At 42.9% G+C, this 19,430-nt stretch overlaps 1 protein-coding gene across 23 annotated transcripts in view; it reads left to right on the forward strand.

The window, feature by feature from the left end:
• The first annotated feature begins 6,783 nt into the window (after positions 1-6,783).
• SYNE1 (spectrin repeat containing nuclear envelope protein 1) overlaps positions 6,784-19,430 on the forward strand; it is a 447,744-nt gene continuing 435,097 nt past the window's right edge. For 19 of the 23 annotated variants that reach the window (XM_026505077.4, XM_026505081.4, XM_026505085.4 and 16 more), the window contains exons 1-2: positions 6,784-6,981; positions 16,100-16,387. In XM_026505077.4, the coding sequence (XP_026360862.3) occupies positions 16,321-16,387 (67 nt within the window). In that variant the 5' untranslated portion in view covers positions 6,784-6,981; positions 16,100-16,320. Of the gene's footprint in view, positions 6,982-7,252; positions 7,478-16,099; positions 16,388-19,430 lie in introns of those variants that run through there. The other 4 variants (XM_057310941.1, XM_057310947.1, XM_057310944.1 and 1 more) reach the window with 2 other exon arrangements.

Consider the following 19,430-nt stretch of genomic DNA (forward strand, 5'->3'; position numbering starts at 1 on the left):
ATATTACATAGAACCCCCATATACCTTTCAACCAGATACATGGATTGTTTACATTTTGCCCCATTTACCTCCTCTAAATCTCTCTTTCATCACACTTCTTTCTGAATCACTTGAGAATATAATGGGTAGACCACGTCCTGTCCTACTACTCGTAAATATTTCAGAGTTTGTTTCCTAAGAACAAGTATGTTCTATAGATATATTTTTAAAGATAGAATCAACATGATTTGCTGATTGAGCAAAGGTGAGAAATGAAAGAAAGTACTGTCAAGTGTGGCACCAAAGCTTTAGCTCAAGCAAATGAAAAGGACGGAGTTGTCAGTGACCGATGTGAGGAAGGAAGGAACAGGAGAAGGTCTGGAAGAGAAGACTGCAGATTTAGTTTTGGACATATTTCACTTAGGATACCTTTTAAACTTCCCAGTGGAAATCCCGAGTAGATGATTGGATATTCAAGTCTGGAGTTCGGGACTGAGGTCTGGACTAGAGACTTAAATTTAGGAATTCATAGCATATGCATGATATTTAAAAAACGAAATATGAATTTCTTATGAAATTACATAAGATCCCTTAGGAATTAGTGTAGCCGGAAGACAGGAAAGATCCAAAGATGGAGTTCTTGGTCCTTCAGACTCGAGACGTGGGGGAGAAGGAAGTAGCAAAGGAGACCAAGAAGGAGTAGCTTGAAGAAGCAGTAAGTGAGGACAGGGCAAGTGAGGAAAAACACTTGAAGGAGGAGAGAGGAAATAAGTCCAATGGTTTTGATAGGTCAAGATAGGGACAGAGATAAGACCTTTCATTTAGCAAAGAGTCAGTGGTAACTAGATAAGTGGGTGCTGTGAGTTCAAGAGCAAGGGGGATGAGAGAAATGCCAACAGTGGGTATAGACAACTCTGTCAGAGCTGGCTTGAAAAATATTTGGAGTTCAGGTCATGATCATGGTTTGTTTGTTTTAAATATGAGATAAATAACAGCATGTTTACATGTTTATGGGAATGAACTAATAAGAGAAAAGAAATTCATGGTTCTGAGAGGAGAGAAAGTATCATTGGCAGGAAGGATGGGTTGAATATGTAAGTGGAGGAGTTAGCCTTCGCTAGGAGCTCGAGGAGTTCATTAGTGGCAATAAAAGACACGTTTGCATATTATATATAGCACTGATGCAGATAGTGCAGATGGTGGTGGGAGCTTCTCAAAATTCTCTTTTGATTACTTAAAATGTTCAAGGAAAATAGGAAGAAAAGTTAGCAGTTGAAAATTTAGATGTGGGGAAAGATGTTGGAAGCTTGAAGAAACAGGAAAAAGTATGAAATTTGCTTAGGGAAGTGGAAGGGTGTATTGATTAGAGAAACAAAGTATTCCAGGGCATTTGATTGAAGGATGTGAATGCAAAGTCCAGTTAGGGTGATGGGGTTTTTCTCCAGCCAAGTTCAGCAGTGTGAGCACAGGTACAAAGTGCGCAGAGTTGAATTTAACAAGGTATGCAGTTTAGCCAAGTGCGTAGGACAAAGTAAGAGGAAAAATGGTTGAGGGTAAATGCAAGGAGGTGAAAATAATTATTAAACATGGAATTTAAATCAGTTTAAGAGGAATAAACATAAAAGGGATGATGGGAATGAAAAACAATGATAGGATCCATAGTCCCCGAGCTGCCATACATGGCTAATGGAGGTTACACACTGCATACATCTCAGGGTACCCCTTTCAAATGGGCTCCATTCATATCTGAAATTTCTGATTTGTATATTTATCATAATAATTTTCTGGAAGATGGCACTCAAATGTCTTGTTTTATCAAAACATGGTCTATTATAGCAGTTTCCAAAACACCGAAGTGAAGTGTCTTGAAGACTAATTCTAAGGCATCATAGGGGATAGCGGTGGCCTTAACAATGGATGTGAGGTTCTACTCAGTTGAGGGATTATTGGAATTGGAGCATTGAAGGGTGTGGGCTGGAACCCAAAATGGAAGTGGTCGGAGAATGGGGTGTTAACAACTGAGATTATCATTATGGAATAATTGTCGTTGTTGATAATGACAAGGTCAAGACTGTGATCATGGGAGTAAATGATAAAGTAGGGGAGTGACAACAACAATCTATGAAGAACAGCTTCTGAAGGAACCATGGGGAGAAAGTGACAAAATCACACTGGAGATTTAACGAATTATCTTAAAATGTATCAGTAAGCTAAATGTTTTTTTAAAAATAGTCTTGAAATTCTAACTTTTAGAATTCTAGAACAATATTAAATATGAGTTGAAATAGATTTAAAAATTCAATGTCTTAAACTGCAATTTCTGTGAATTTTGATTTAAATAAATATTTGCACGATCCTGTTTACCCTAATTCTGTGCTTGTATTGAATACTGTTCTCTTGGTAAATAAACTTCATTCACAATCCGTTCTATGTTCAGGGGCTGGAAGTTTGGAAATTACATTTCTCAGGCTCCCTTTCCTCGGGGTTTTGGATAAAGTTTGCATTGGGCCAATGCTCTCACAAGAGATCTGAAAGCAAAGGGGACACAGAAAAATTCCCCCTCCAACCTCGATGGCAATAGTTCTCAGTGGCTGTTGGAATGCCAAGCTCCACCACCAGGAGGCGCCTCAGAACAGGGGCATCGTGGTCCTGCTGGCCATTTGCTGCAGTATCTTGACCTCTAGGTGGCAGCAGCAAGTTGCTGAGTTCTGGAATTGTACCTCCAGTGGTGTTACCTGAAAGTTAAAGACAGCCGCACCAATGGTCACTTCTCTAGCTTTACCAACAACTTTTGAGCCCCTAAGACCCTGTATCAAATCCTCACACTGCTTTGATTTTTCATTAATGAATCACATTGTTTTGATTTTTCATTAATGAGTCCTGATTGGCCCAATATTTCATGCCAAGTTTGTTCCAGACCTACAAAGGTGGGAATCTCGTATTGATTGGTTGATCTGGTTGAGTTTGCATGGAGTGATGATCTCATTCCAATGTAAAATAGAATTCTAAGGAGACAGGGCATGCAGTGGCTAACAGTTACTTAAAGCAATACCTATGAATGCTTAAAATTAAGGACCCTATTGAAGTCAAGAATTCAGGAACCCACATTGGCTATTGCTGTGGAATAGAAAAGAGAACTAGAGAACTATGGGGCATGTTAGCTCCTTCTGACTATAATAGAGACTATAAGAAAGAAAATGACAAGCCCAAGAACTTTATAATCTTGGACCAAGGCATGGCCAAAGACCCAGAAAGCTTCTAAGAACCTTATGCTTGCAGCCATCTTGTTGATATAACCAAAAATCAGACCTAAGATTTGTCGCTACAACCTGCAACTTTATAATGCAAGATGAATTCAAAGCCTTGCTAGGTCTCTTATGTGAAAGAGAGGGCTTTTACTATAAAAAGTGGGCCCTGTGAATTGGGAAAGAAGCCTTTTGGAGGATTTGGGTGAGCTTAGTTCCCCAAGGATTTGAACTCCAAATCCTTCTGAGGCTTCCTTGCCAGCAGAAGTGAGCCCTTTCTCCCTGGTCTGTCCTTCATCCCTTGTTAGCAGACTCCACCAGCAAAAATTACCTAGTAAGGGGCTGCCAATCTCTTAAAATCCAACCAGACCAGTACGGACTCCATCAAGACCTTGATTGTTACAAGTCTCTTGATCTTTAAAAAATAAGAGAGCTATTTTGTTTAGAGTTTCCCTGCTCTGTGCGTAGAGTATGTTTTGAAGAGACTTAGGACTAAGGGAGGGAGGTGGAAGAGAAAATCCAGTTTTGAGTTGCACATGTCAATCGTGCCATAAAGATACACCGTTTGTAAGACCCTAAGGCTGATCCTTTTGATAAATAACATATTTTAATTATGGCAAGTTTTTGCCTTAGTATTAATACAATTACATAAAAGAGAAATGATAGAAATAAAAATAATAATTTGCTGATTTTGTATGGGCACTAGAACTCTAAATTTACAAATACTTAGAACACAATGATGCAGGCATTGGGGTAAAGCTGAACTGAAAGCAGTCTGTGAGTTTTTGCTGTTCTTTGGCACCTCCTATTAATGGAGAGAGGGGAGATCAGGGGTCCAGCTGCCATGCTGTATGAGAATGGGTCTCTATGTAAACTGAGAGAATAGGAAGAGAAGACAGATGAGGACTGACCTTGGGCTTGGTGAAGGAGGAAAGTGGAAATTGCTACCCCAGCAGCTGTCTCTCAACCTGTGATGGTCCCATGATTATATTTTGCTGCTCTTAGAAACTGGTATCCTAACCCAGTCAGCCTGTTGCAAAGTGAAGGAGAGACTATTTTCCCTTTATTTGCCAACTTCAGTGTAGTTACTATAACTATAATAGTGATGCATTATAATTATATTGCATTTCCTGGCCGCATGCCAGGCACTAAAGTATGATGTGCTTTCCAGGTATCAGCTCATTGGGTCCCCACAATAGCCCCATGAACAAGATATACTGTTATAATCCCAATTATAGGTTTGTAAAATCTGAACTTGTGAGAGGTTAAATTACTAGCTAAAAATCACACAGGTAGCTAAGGATGGAAATTGGATCCAAACCTAGGGGTTCTTGCACCCAAACCCAAGACTGACCATTATACTATTCTGACTTCCTTTGGCCACACATGGCCTTAGGTCCCATAGATGTTATCCATTAAATTCCCCTCAAATCTATCCACTGTTTCCACCACCACCTCTCTAATTATGAACACTATGATCTTCCTAAAGGATGACTATAGCAGCTTTCTAAATGATCCACCTGTACCTATTTGGCCCCACTCCTTACCTGTTTTCATATTATAGCCACAGGGAACATTTCAAAACATGAAACTCATCACGTTGCACCATCTACTGAAAACGTTTTCATGGCTTCATGTGAAGACTCATCAAGGTGGCCTGCTCTTTCAGGCCTGCCCAGTCTGTCCTTCATTCCTTTTGAGCCTCATGGGGTCCATTGTTCCTGAAGCTCCCTCCCTTCCCTTGCCCTCTTTTCTGCAGCAATGGTGGACCTCCTCACTTCCTCCAATGCACCATGTACTTTTCTTCCATAGAGCCTTTGCCCGTGCTCTTCCCTCTGTCTGGAGCATTCTTTCCACACTGCACCCTACCCCTCTTGCACCTAAGTAATGCCGCTTCTCCTGCAGACCACTTCCTAGCAGTCTTTCTGATCATTAAGCTAAAGTAATTTAATGAACTAATTCACCAAAGGCTCTCATAACATGCGCCTCTTCGGGGAGGTTGGGGTTTTATACTTATTTGTGTGGTTCTCTGATGAATGGCCATGTTCCTGATCATATGGTAAACTCTGTGAAGGCAGGAACCAGGGCAGGTTTTGCCTACCCCTCTAGCCACAGTACGTTTGGCATAGGGTGGGTGTTCAAACAATAGTTGTCGAATAATCGGGGCTACAACAAACCTCCCCGGGGGGGGGGGTATGAAAAAAGACAAGCGTTTTCCCAAAGTTTGTAATGTGCTTAGCCCTGGTGCGGAGGGTGGATATGACCTGAGAGGGGAAGGTCAGCTCATCAGACAACCTGCGCCAGCCAGACAGCCCCAGGCTCGAGCTGCCTGAGCCTAGGAGGACTGTGGCTAGGTCTCCTAAGGGAGTTTCATTTGGTGGCAACAATGCTTCAGTCTCAGATTTTACAAGTAAGGCAACCAAGGAAGCAACTGCTTAACACACAGAGCATTGAGTTTGTAAAGTACCTTCTTACCCCATCTTCCAAAGCCTTCAGGGTGAATTGGCTCTATAAAGATGGAGACTGAGAGGGAGAACGGAGTCTGATCCTTTCCTCCTCAGGGGCAGGCCTAGAAGTTTGGAACCCAGTCTCATGACCACACAGGAAGAGGTGCTATCTGGAATGATTGGGCTCTCCTGGAGCTCCACAGGGAGCTCTGGGAATCCCTGAGTGTCATCCTGAGGCAGAGATGGGGTATGCATTAAGAGTGATTCCCCCAAACAGTGCCCCCTCCAGGCCCAACTTCCTGGTGTAACAAATTCTGCTATTAGAGATTCATTCTTTGGTCTCTAAGAAACTTAAACACAAGGAAAAAGAGCACCTCAGATTGGTTTACCAGATTCCTTTCAGATATTGTTATTTTGATGGGATCTGGAAGAAAAAAGAATTTGAAGAAAATGCACAGTTAAATCATGGAGCGTTGGCAGCAAGTGAGGGAAAGGCAGAAAGCAAAGACGGCCCCTCCATTTAGCAAATTTAGAGAATAGAACACTGTTTTGTCAGATTAAAAATTCGAGGAGTAATTATTAAGATTCTTGCAGCACAGCTTTCATTATCTTGGTTGCCATAATCCTGTTGGATTTGGGCTTCATTGTTGGTAAAGGGAGACTGTGTTTGACTTTGCTTGGAGACCATCAAACCACAACAAAATAGATTCTCCTGAATGCTACTAGGCAACACCAGGACCTCCTCTACACCGTGAGAAGGGCTTGTGATAAAAGACAAATGGCTTTGCAACGTGCAACACGCAATCAGGCATCTGAAGAGACTGCAGGTGGTTCTTCAGCATAATCTTAATGAATAATCAAGAATAAATAGAATTAAGATGTCAAGCGCCTTCTCAGGAAACCTAAGCTTTGTAAACAACAACAAAAGCCTATAGTCTGTCCAGTCTCCCTAAAATTGTTTGCTACTGATCTGACAGCCAAAAGGTCAGCTGTTAGGATCTTTTTGAAAGTTGATTTGAAAGGAGCGTGCTACATGTCCTCCCTGAACTGCATCACTTCCTTCCTGGGACCATCAGGGAACCTCCCCAGCCTTTCAAGATAGGTTCTGCTTAGAAAGGTCAACCGGGCAGTGGGAACGCTAAGCAAAAGTTAGCGGCTAGCGCTGCGCCTCTCTTCCAGGGCGCTCTGGGCCATTCCCTCCCCTCCTCTACCCCCGGAGGTGGGCCCCGTGGAAAGGTTCGCCGAGAGGTTGGGTCACGGCTCGGGTTTGCAGCTGTGGAGAAACGCCGGAGGCCGTGCATCTCCAGGAGGTAGGGGAAGCCTGCGAGAGAGCCTCCAGGCCCCCGCCCCCGGGTCTTCCAGGGACCGGCTCGTCCTGGAGCCGGGCGCGGGGCTCCGGGCGCGGGGCGTGGGGCCGGGGAGGGGTGTGCCGGCGCAGGGGTAGTACCCGCATCCTGCCAGGGGGCTGAACCCGCCTGGCCGACCTCCGAGAGGAGCTTTAGTGCGGGGGGCGGGGAAGGGGGGGAGGCCTAAAACCCCAGGGTGCATCCGAGGGGAGGACCCGATTGCAGAGGGAGGGCAGAGTCGCCGAGCAGCTGGGCGCAGGAGTGAGCGAGTGTGAGAGCGGCCCGGGGGAGCGCGGCTGCGGATCCGCCGCGGGCAGGGAGCCGGCCGGCGTGTTGTACTCAGTAACCAGGGCGGCCCGGCTCCCTGCAGCCCTGCAACCGCGCCCGAGCTCCCGGAGCCCGCGGCCGGCCGTGCGCTCGCTTCGCTGCCGGGAACCTGCACGAGCCCGGGAGAGTGAAGGTAAAAGGAAAGGTGGAAGAGAGACAGAGAGAGAGAGAGAGAGAGAGAGAGATGGAAGGCAGGAAGGAAGGAAGGGGAGAGAGAGAGAGAGAATATGAGTGTGGGGGCAAGCCGAACAAATTGCAGACAAATTGTAAGCAAGTTTGTACTTGCATGCTGGGGTTGTGCGTGCTTAATGGGAGGGAGAGGGCGGTGATGGTGGTGGTGGTGGTGGTGGTGGTGCGTGTACGCGTATGATACTCAGGGATGAGGAGATAAGGAGGTGGGGAGCGTCCTCCCTCCATCTCGTACGTAGATATCCCTATTAATAGCCCCCTCTCGGGTTGTCATTTCCGCTTGTGGCACTTCTCTTGGGCTCCAGTGATGCAGAAGCAAAAGGCAGCCACCTTGTTGTTGTGATGGTCGGTACTGTTGCTACTATCAGATGGGAGATGCAGGGCGTTGGACAAATTCTGGGAGCCTCCCTTCCTCCACTCTTGACTATTTTAGGAAGGGCTGGGGGGAGGGGAAATGAGTAGCACGGCCCAGGGCTTGAAGACCGTGCGGAGGCCGGGGCTTCAGACTGCTGGGGCTGTCACGGTGCAATTGCTTCCAGGCGGAGCCTTCGCTAGAGGGCAAGATAACTTTCATCTCCTCTCCGGAAAGACAGGTTTCAGAAGGAGATTTTGCATTGCTGCCGGAGGAGTTCTATGAAATGGTGGTCCACGGGGCGGCAGGTGCATGGCAAGGGCAGGAAAATAGTGCGAAATAAAGCAGCTCTCAGTAGCTAAGCAAAGAAAGCCCGTCCGGGAAACCGGGTTGGGTGTGCTGCCCGGGGTGACAGAGCTTGTAGGCTGCAAGTTCAGGCCCAGCCTAGGGAGAAACATCAGCTGTGAAACCAGTGTTAGCATCCTGGAATGTTCATTTCTGAGCTTTTCAGTTTGGGGTGGAAAACCTGCATGTGTCTGACATTCTTCTCTGAATGTTAAGAAAGTTCTAAGCGAATTATTTTTCTCTTTTTGAGTGTCTATATTTTTGTCTTCATCTGAGAGCCTTTAGTAAAGGAAGCATTTGTATACAAAAGCCAGATTGTGCAAGAGACAATGTAGTAATTTTCAGTTAAACAAGAGTTATTAATATGACCCACATCTGTATAAAATGCTGATCTAATCATTAGTCATGAAGATTGTTCTTTCAGAGGCTTGCTGTTTCCCATGATGAAAAAGATAAATAGTATGGATAAAAAGTTCTTGATATTGCCAGAAGAGTGTAATAAACACACGTAGCTATTTTATTCTTGTGTTTTTCAGGCTGTTCCTTACTTTGTGGCAAATTTAGAACAAAATGTTCCAGATCAATGCTAACTTAATATGTTTCATGCTGAAAATAAAGGCACGTCTTTGGACTGACTCAGATAATAATATTGCTAGCTTTTGATAATATTTGCTCTGTTATTACATTATAGACTCATTTTTATCTCTCTTAACTAATAATTTTTCACAAACTGGCTTGTTTCTGTTCTCATTGTCCCCATATAAAAATTCCTGTCACTTGATTCCTTCCTCCTGCAGGGGAGCAGGGGTTGGGAAAAGGTAGTTTACCGCTCAGAATCTTTCAAGAATGGCTTGTGTTAGATGTGCAGGACCGGCTCTCTGAAAAGTAAGCAGCACACACAGCCTCTAGGAAATGAAAGGAGCTGTGACTGAACAGGATGTAGGAAGCCCACGGCTGGGCAAGGTTGGTAGTGTTTTCTCAGCTCTAGATACTGTAGCCACACCCCGTGGCCTGACCCTGACAGGCATGTGGGGCTCAAGCCTCCCCGTGAGGGAATCAGCATTTCTCTTCCTCTTAGATGTCTTGCAGGCCTTTCCTTGTGATCTAATCCAGCCAGAACTAGTGTTTGGCAAGGGGTGCCATATATATATATACATATATATATACACATGTATATATATGTATATATACTAGCAAAGTAGGGGAGGAAGATAGCAGGTATCTTGGGGCCTGATTTATACTCCAAGCTTACCAACAAAAGTTGAATCATGACACTTTATACCTGTCGTGCTGATCAGCTTTGTACTTTGTCTTTTGCTTACTTGTTTACATTTTTGTTCTTCCAGAAAAAGGGCTGATTCTTATTGGTTACCCATTCCTATTTGTTACCCTGTACAAATAAATACATACATAATAATACATAAATACAAATACATACATAAATACACAAAAATGAATAATTCACAGCACTATTCACTGATAACCCGTACACATACGTTAGTAGTGTATTTATATTAGCTCCAGATGTCCCTCTCCTTCCCTACTGCTTAGCCATCTTAGTGTTTATTAATTAGTACCATTGCCAAAGGATGAATACAGAAAAACAATAATTAAATTTAAAATTAGACATTTAATATGACTCACTCCAGCAAAGGACTTAGACGTAAGGGGATGGAGGAGTATTTACTGGCTTTGTTATTTTTGTTTAATAATGGTTTTAGTAGGGGTCCTATCCTTATACATATTTAGACATCTATTTTAGTAACATTTATACTTCAAGCTGCTGTGAATCTGTTTGCGCTTTATAGCCTCAGTCCATCGTTCTCAGTTAGAAATGAACTACATCATCTCTGGTGGTCGCAGAGTTTGCAATTTTCTGCTCTGGTTTCCTAATACCTGGAATTGTAGTTGCGTTGCTTTACAATGTGTTCTCGGGGCCTAGCAGTGTTCTTGCTACTGTTTTCCTCACGAATCCTTGTTAGGAGCACACACAAGAAACTGCTTTGGCAGCCCGTTGTCCATTCTGCTTAGAGACGGGAGATGTCGCGTTTTGATGATTCACTCCTGTGCTTTTCACAGGTGCTGCTAGGAGAGTATGTGGTTCAGATGGAGAATCCCCCACAGCAGACGGTATCCATTCCCCCTGCTTTCTGCACAATAAACGCAGCAGACTGCTCTCAACTGGGCATTCAGTTTGCTCACACAGTTCCGTGCACAGAACTCACCCTACTTCGTCGTAGTATTTTTGATAACATCTCCCCCTCTGATACATAAGCTTCCAGAAGAGCTTCTCTGTCATGCTCATTGCTGTTTCCTCAATACCATTGTCCTTGATGAATAGTTTCTCGATACATTTGTGGCATATGAAATAAGCCCTGGGCTCTTAACTCGCTGCTAGGTGTGGCAGATGTGCTTAGCCGCGGTGAGATCTTAGTTCCTTCTCCTGGACAGATTTAGAGATCGTGCTGGGACTGCTGATTGGTACATTATCCATCAATGTCTACCTGGTTCTCCCTTTCTATCCAGTACCAGACCCCTCTCCACCACACCACTGCCCACAATCTCCTGCACCTATGAAAAAATTTTAAACTTCCCTGGGAAGAGTGAGCTTGTTGATGGTGCTGGGCCTTCCTCTGATGTGCTGGCTCTGTTGGTCATGCCCACAACCAGAGCACTGCTAGGTAATCGGTCAGTTCCTGGAGTGAATTTCAAGCTCTCGGGACCTTGTACCAGACGTTAGGTGTTTCAGCTGTCACCAGTGCTGCCATTGGTTTTGGAACTGATGAGCACACCAGAGAGCACCTCTTCATTTTGGGCCTATTTCTCATATTGCATATTGGAGAAACTGAGGCAGGGGAAGCAAAATTGCTGGAACTCTGTTACATGCCAAATGATCTGCTACGGATATTACATATTGATCTTTTAAAATTTAACTTGTGCAGGGTGCCTGGGTGGCTCGGTTAAGTGTCTGCCTTGGGCTCCAGTCATGATCCCAGTGTCTTGGAATCAAGTCCTGCATTAGGCTCCCTGCTTAGTGGCGAGTCTGCTTCTCTCTCTGCCCCCCCACTCCGCCCCTGCTCTCACGTGTGTGCTCTCTCTCTCAAAAATAAATACATAAAATCTTTTAAAAATTAAAAAAAATAAATATAACTTATGCAGGATAAAATTAAACCTAATTTAGCGTAAAATAGTTTCACTTTACAGATTAAGAAACAAGTGTTCAGAAAAGTTAACTTTTCTTAAGGTCACATGGACAAAATTAAGACTCTGCTCCAGAACTTTCTTAGTCCGTAGTGTGCGCATGTCCCAGTACCACGCTCCCTGTGATAGGCCGTTGTTGAGGCAGAACCAGCTCAAACTCTCCCAGCCAGCTGGAACAACTCATATCTTCTAATCCCCAGTCTCCTTTATATTTGTTTAATTAATTTAAAATTTCTTATTATATCATCTGTCCCTTTAAGTGAAAGTATCAGTAAAAAAACAAGAATATCATAATTTCACAAAGGAGGAAATGTGTGTATACATGAATGATGAAAGCAAAATTTTTTATCTTATGTCTGAAAAAGGAAGGATATTGCATTAGCTTCCTTTGCAGTGAGGAGGAAGGAGTTTTCTGGGGGTTCTGTCATCCAGGGAAGGTATTATGAAGTTGACTCTCAACAAAAAAAATATATAGATTGAGGCTTAGCATGTTCTCAGGGATGTACTTGGTATTGATGGGTGGGATGTCAAAGCGAAGCGAGTTATAGACTCTATGCCTGCAGAACGTTCACTGTCTACTTAGAGTGAGGCTAACAGTGGTGGTGAGTATAACACGAATCATATTTATAACAGTATGGCTTGTTAGTGCTGAGTCTGAACTGGAGGGTTTAGGGATGGCTTCAAGCCGGGTGTGGGTCCTGGGCCGGGTATTTAGGGATGCTTTGGATCTGCTCAGCTGACAGTGCCCCACACAGGGGGGATGTTGTTCGGCGAGGATAGGAGTTTATGAGGTGAAGAGTGTTGGAAGTAAAACCTGCGTAGCCCTTCTCGCTGCTGAGCTCAGTTGATGGCACCAAGGCCCACAAACCCTCAAGTCAGATTCCTGGGAGTCATCCAAGACCCCCCCCCCCAGAACCCCACCAACCGCTTCCTTTCTCCTCTCCCTGACCAATCACCAAGTCCTGCACATTCTGCCTCCTGAAGATTTTTTTAGATTTCATCCTCTACTCACTCACTGTCCTATTTCAGTCTGTCATCATCTCCTATCTCAACTCCCGAGATACTTTCCTAACTGATCTTTCTGGATCTTTCAGTCTTGTATCCTTCAAACACACCCTTAAAAGTGCATCATCTAGAATAATCTAAGTTATATTTGGGCACTTTCAGTTTAAAATCTCTCAGTGGGGGGCACCTGGGTGGCTCAATCGGTTCGGTGCCTGCCTTTGGCTCAGGTCATGATCCCAGGGTCCTGGGATAGAGCCCCACATTGGTCTCCTTGCTCAGCGGGGAGCCTGCTTCTCCCCTGCCTGCTGCTCCCCCTGCTTGTGCTTACTCTCTCCCTCTCCCTCTCTGTGTCAAATAAATAAATAAATAAATAAATAAATAAATAAATAAATAAAATCCCTCAGTGGTTTGATGCTGCCTCCCAGAGAATCAGGACCAGGCTTGTGAGCACAGCACGGGGGCCCTCAACCGTCTGGTGCTGCTTCCTTCTCCATCCTCAGCTCCAGAATGTCACCTGATAGAGTCCTTCACGATCTAACTCTTGGTACCCCCACATAGAATCATGCTGTTTCTTGTGTCCACGACCTGGCTTGAGCTATTCACTCTGCCAGGACTGTGTCTTTCATATTTTTCTCCTGACTACCTGTAACTTGTTCATCAAGACCCTCCCAAGACACTTTTTCAGAACCTTCTTATTGGCCTAGCGCCCATCCTTTGCATTTTCCATGTCCGTGTTTGCACTTGCCCATGGTATTGTTATATTGGTTTTTTTCTATGTCGTATCTCCCACTATGTTCTTAGCTCCTTAAAGCATAGAATCTATGTCATATTCACCTTTGTACCCCCAGCATTGAGCTCTGATGTTCAGAATGCATTTGTTATACTGTAGAAGTAAGACTGGATACATACTCTGAACTTGGACATAAGCAGAGAAATTCTGAGTTTAATGAAGCCATGAAAAGATATATATATCTTTTATGCATATATCAAATATATCTCAAATATTTGATATATGTATATGTATGTGTATATATATATATATATATATATATATACACATACATATACATAGAGAGCTAGAGAGAAAGAGTTCAAAATTAATCTATAGTGTAACATGAATGTGAACTAGAAGAAGGTAGAAACGTGGTGATCTGTAATGCAGTGATTTAGAGAAATCCTTTTTAATTCCATAATTCTTGATTGATGGTAAAAGCCACATCTTTTTTGAACTCCAGTACTGGGTAGGGGCTGGCTTGGGATAGTTGAATTAAAATGAATTTCTTCCCTCATCTCTATTTAGCATATATGTAGTTAGCTAGCTAGCTAGCTAGAGTTCAAAAAGTTATATTCTTGCCTTTGGAGAACTTAACTAATAGTTTAAAGGACCATTTGTAAGATTTTAGGCACTTCTCACTATTTATTGGTCTCCAAGTTATGGTAGCTTTTGCATGTCGGCAAGCAGAATATTTTTCCCCAGGAGATGAAGGCTGCTAATGGGCACATAATCCCAGCAGGGCAAAAGCCTTGCTGCATGATAGGCTGGCTGTAAGTCATTATTTCTCCTCTGAGAATCCCCTGGAAAGCCACCTGCTGTGAGGCTCCTCTCTAGCCCAGAAACTGACAGGTATTGGGTCCTCCTTCTACCATGTATCTTTTCAAGTAGTCTGTGTCTTCTTACCAAACCACTTGACCCTAACTTGCTAAGTGACCACCAGTACATCCTTTCTTGCTCCGCCATACCTTTCTGATGCTTTTCCACACAGGGCAGCAGCAACATGCAATGTTTTGCATCCTTTTTGAGATAGTATTCTAAAACAGGCAGTATCAGCTTTGCCTTCATGCATTCCAACCAGATACCAATGTACACTAGTCTTAACAATTCCATTTTAAAATCAATTATAGTTTGTAACTGTATTTTATTATGTAACCGATCTCTCACAAATATTACTGTTTGTATGACCGTACATTCAGGTTATAATATAGGTTTTGATAACATTCATAGACTCCTTCTGGGTTCTTTTTTTCCTCCTGGCAGGTGGACCCTCCCACATGCATGTGTTTTCTTTACAGGTTTGCCTTTTCCGTCCTTCCCTGCCCCTGCCCCATTCTTTTCCTTCACCTTCCTCCTCATAAGGCAGAGATGCAGTGTGAATTGTAGTAAAGTGTCATCTCACAGGGGCCACTTCACTGTGGCCCTTGGTTAAGCTTCTTTCCCTGGGTGCATGTTCACCCTCCTCTTCTTTCTTCATTATTTATCCTCTCCGTGGCAAAACCTCTTCAACCAACCCTAGGGTTAGGAAATCCTTGTTCAAGTAAATGTCTCCCAATATCAAGCTTTCATCAACTACTCTCCTGTCTCTTTTTCTTCTTGTTCAAGGAGAAAAATGTCTCCCAATATCAAGCTTTCATCAACTACTGTCCTGTCTTTTTTTTCTCCTTGTTTAAGGACTTAACCTTGACCAAAACAGAGAATTCAGGAAGGGGTTAGAAGGGATATGGCCCCTCTGCCCAGGCCACTCTTACCCTAGTCTTCCAACCTACTTTAGAGTCTTTCTGTATGGGCAGGAAAGAAGCTAAATCAAATCCATTTTGACTTGTAAAATCAGGATATTTGAAACTGACATTTTTTAGAATGAAATATTTTTACATTTTTATTGTTTTAATTCATCAAATTGTTATTAGAAGTTGAGATTTTTAAGTTATTTTTATTTTTTTAATTTTAATTCTAGGGTTGTTAACACACAGTGTTACATTGTTTTCAGGTGTGCAGTATAGTGATTCAGCAATTCTCTGCATTACTCAGTGCTCATCTAGAAGCTAAGATTTAATCTCATTCCTGGAAAGTGTACAAATGAATCAGCAAAATATATGTACAATGCAGGCTGAAATAGCATAGATGAGAGAACTTGGGAATATTGAGAATAGGACTCAGTGTTTTGACTTCATAGTACATTCACTTTCATAGATCAATGGAGAAAGATTATAGTTTAAAAAGAAAACATAGGGGTGCCTGGGTGGCTCAGTCATTAAGCGTCTGCCTTCAGCTCAGGGTGTGATCCCAGGGTCCTGGGATCAAGCCCCGCATTGGGCTCCTCCACTGGAAGCCTGCTTCTTCCTCTCCCGCTCCCCCTGCTTGTGTTCCCTCTCTCGCTGGCTGTCTCTCTCTCTGTCAAATAAATAAATAAAATCTTAAAAAAAAAAAAAGAAAAAAATAAAAAGAAAACATAGGAGGGGCACCTGGATGGCTCAGTTGGTTAAGCGTCAGCCTTCGGCTCAGGTCATGGTCTCAGAGTCCTGTGTTTGAGCTCCATACATCAGCCTCCCTGCTCAGAGGGGAGTCTGCTTCTCCTTCTCCCTCTGCCCCTCCTCCTTGCTCTGTCTCTCTGTCTCTCTCAAATAAATGAATAAAATCTTAAAAAAATAGAAAACATAGAATGCACAAACATTTCTTTTTCAACACCAGCTTTACTATATATATCTTATGTATGCATTTATTTTGTCAGATAGAAGGATTCCTAGCATTTGCCTAGTACTTTATACATGTTTGACTTGGTAATGAATCATCTATTCGAATTAAAAAAAAATAGTTTTCTTTTTAGCATTAGGGTGACTTGTGTGTGTGTGTGTATATTTAATATTGTACCTTTCATATTTGTTTTTTAGTTTCCTGAGTTCATTTAAGAGGACAGTCTTAAAAAGAAGGAAAAGAGAAAGGGGTTCAGTTTTTGGAAGTGCTGCCCCCTCACTCGCTGCTGCCAGTGCCTGGGATTCGTGTGTGACCCGATCGATCTAGAGAAGCTGCTGGATGTTTTCCTGAGTGCTGTACTGCTCTGCTGCCCTGGGAGGAGAGTGTCTGGTGTGGGTTTCATGCTGCAGGAGGCACCATGGCAGCCTCCAGGACGGCCTCACGGTCTCCTCGGGACATTGCCAACGTGATGCAAAGACTGCAAGGTAAGGGGCAGAGATGTCAAGGCTGGTTTTGTATTTTTAAGTACACTTTAAAGTTCAAATACCAGCTTAACTCAGGGGCTTTTCAATTTGCTTGCACTTTCTTTCCATTTTAGGAGACTACAGCAAGGAATCACAAAGCGATGTCTCTTTTCCTAGCGGTTTCAGACTAATCCCTGCTCTTTTCGGGTGCTGTCTTTTTCATGTAGCAAAAAGACAAAGACCAAGCTCTCTGAGTTGGTGTCTGCATTAGTGTGACCTTGACGGTTATTCAGCATCCACTTGGGAATTCAGTTATCTTCAAACTGCCCTTCAGTCACCAAGGACAATACCACACGGTGACCATTCACAAGGTTATCGTGATGATGGTGACAAAGACTGTAGGCTCTGGTCACTAAGTCAACCAGTAGTTTACTTATCCCAACAAGAAAGCCCTTAGAGATCTAGAAAGTTTTTTTTTTTTTTTAAAGATTTTATTTATTTATTTGACAGAGAGAGACAGCCAGTGAGAGAGGGAACACAAGCAGGGGGAGTGGGAGAGGAAGAAGCAGGCTCCTAGCAGAGGAGCCTGATGTGGGGCTCGATCCCACAACGCCGGGATCACGCCCTGAGCCGAAGGCAGATGCCTAACCACTGTGCCACCCAGGCGCCCCGATCTAGAAAGTTTTTAAGCAAAATGAGGCAATGAAGCCCAGAGGGTTTATGATGTCACAAGATGAATGGTGAGTGGCAGTGTGTGAACTGGGGCCACATTGCCCACCACTGCTCTTTCTGTAACAGAAAACGGTGTTTTAGAAGAGAATTAGCAGTGAAATGGTATGGCAGCTTATAGATTAATTTTATAATGAATAAATTATGCAATTAATTAAGTCGTTGTGAGTTAAACGTGCATTTAAACATGTATATTCCTTAAACCATGGACATAATCATCTGTAAGAATATGAAAATATCACTTCCTTGTCACAATCCTAATGCTACCTCTCCCCAGCTTCAAATACATATTTTTAAATATAAAAATATCCAGATTTAACAGGGTTCTTTTCTAGTCTCTGTCAAGAGAGCTTAAAAGTAATGTTACTCTTGGCTTTTTGTTTTTCTAGTCTTTCCAGCAAGTGATCATTGTGGTTTGGCACCACAGCCTCCATATTAATCTCTCACCGTCCCATTTTCTTGCTTACAATGTATCGATGTGCATAGCAGTCATGGCCAGTCAGTCCTCTTGACTTGCAAATACAGATAAGAATCCGGATATTCATGGTGCAGAGCGTGCTCTCAGCTATGGAAAGGCAGGGAGTTTCTCCATGTCTGACCAGGGACCACTAATTTCAGTGAAGCTCCTGTAATCTCAAGGCTCCAGCTCATGTTGATGGTCCTGGGCTCATTTTTGATGCTTTAGTGCAAGTGGTGCTTGTTTCACATTAATTGTTGGAAGATCTCATTGTCATGCCAGAAAGAGCCTGGTTAGATAAAAGATCAGATCCTTGCTGAAGAACAGACTCTTGCATAGACCTCCTACATAGGCCCAAAAAAAACCCCCTCTGATTGGGTCTACACAGTGCCAAGGATCTCCAGTTTAAGTTGTACATTTTTATTTGGGGAAATGGAATACTGAACTTGTAGTTCCATTTTTCCGCCTGTGTCTGTCTTTGCTGTTTCCTGGGCACAAATTCCTGAGCCATTTTGTGCCTCGGTGACCTCATTATGAAATGATGGAAAGGAAACTAGCAGGACCCTTTCAAAAGCGTAGGGAGATAATTAGGTAATAAAGCAGATTTTCCTTTGAGTCTATTAAATGTGAAAATTCTCCAGATAACATACACACACACACTAAAACAAAATTGTATAGACTAAATTTGAAAAAAAATTGGAATGAGATTATGATTCTAAAAATAGTTTACTCTTTATTCTTATTTTGGTTTGAATTAATTTTTTTTTTTTTTTACTAGCATAGTGGTTGGGATAAGAGGAGAGGGAAGATGACTGATGCCTCAGTGTTTTATTATTTTCTGTAGTGTATAGATAAGTGGTTTTTCTTGAGGTGTGTGGAGTGGGGGAAAACACTGGAGCCCCCGCTCGCTTCCCACACCTGGCCTGTGACAGTGGACGTCCTATGTAACACCTGTGCATTTCAGGACCCTCTTCTAAAATATGGACTGTTCTCACGCTGGATTGTTTCAAACTCAGTGAGATGATGACAAAAGGTGCTTTAAAAATTATAAATACTGTCGTCTGGTGAGGTGTTCAAATAGTCATGGGAGAAAAGTGGATGAAGAGGCATAGGCTTGAAAAGTTGTTGCAAATTTCTCTAGTCATGCAGATTTGTGGACGAATGCTAATGGTTTTGTAGATTCCGTGCTATCTAAAACTAGTAACTTTGTTATATAATCAAGTGACTATACTCACTGTATTACTTTCCCCTTTCTAGTAAAAGAAAGAATGATAACATGTCATAAGGTTATCTGACAAATTTAGAACAATAAACCTTACCATTTGATAGGAGACAAAATTTCTGACCACTAGATATTTATCATTAGCTTTTAGCATCATTTTATACGTGTGTGTGTGTGTGTGTGTGTGTGTGTGTGTGTGTTTATATATATGTTATTAATGGCAACAAAATGTAAGGTCTGCATTGCCTTAAGATACAATGAATCTACCTACAGCAGTGGAAACACAACGTAAGGGCTCGAAGCGAAGGTGATCTGTTACATGTTGATCTGCCGGGTAACTCGTGCTGATTCTGTTGGCTAGGCCTGTGCGTCCCCCGCATCTCACTTCTCCTCGTGCATCCTACTGATGCTTGGAGCCCAAACAAGAGTCAACCTCCCCGGACAGAGGAGACCTGTTTTCTGTCAAGGGTATTTAGTGATTCTTCTTGCCTGCTAGAACCTCCAAACCAGTGACCACGGAGCTAACAAATGGAGGGCTGGCATTATTGCCCAGATAATTGTGACAAATGAGGGAGTGAATCTGAGGAAAAATAAATCTGTTACCTGAAATAGAACCAGAGTTACTGTTTCCAAAGTTCAAATCCGTAAGAACATTC

This window comes from Ursus arctos, unplaced genomic scaffold (assembly GCF_023065955.2).
Source record: "Ursus arctos isolate Adak ecotype North America unplaced genomic scaffold, UrsArc2.0 scaffold_13, whole genome shotgun sequence".
NCBI lineage: Eukaryota > Metazoa > Chordata > Mammalia > Carnivora > Ursidae > Ursus > Ursus arctos.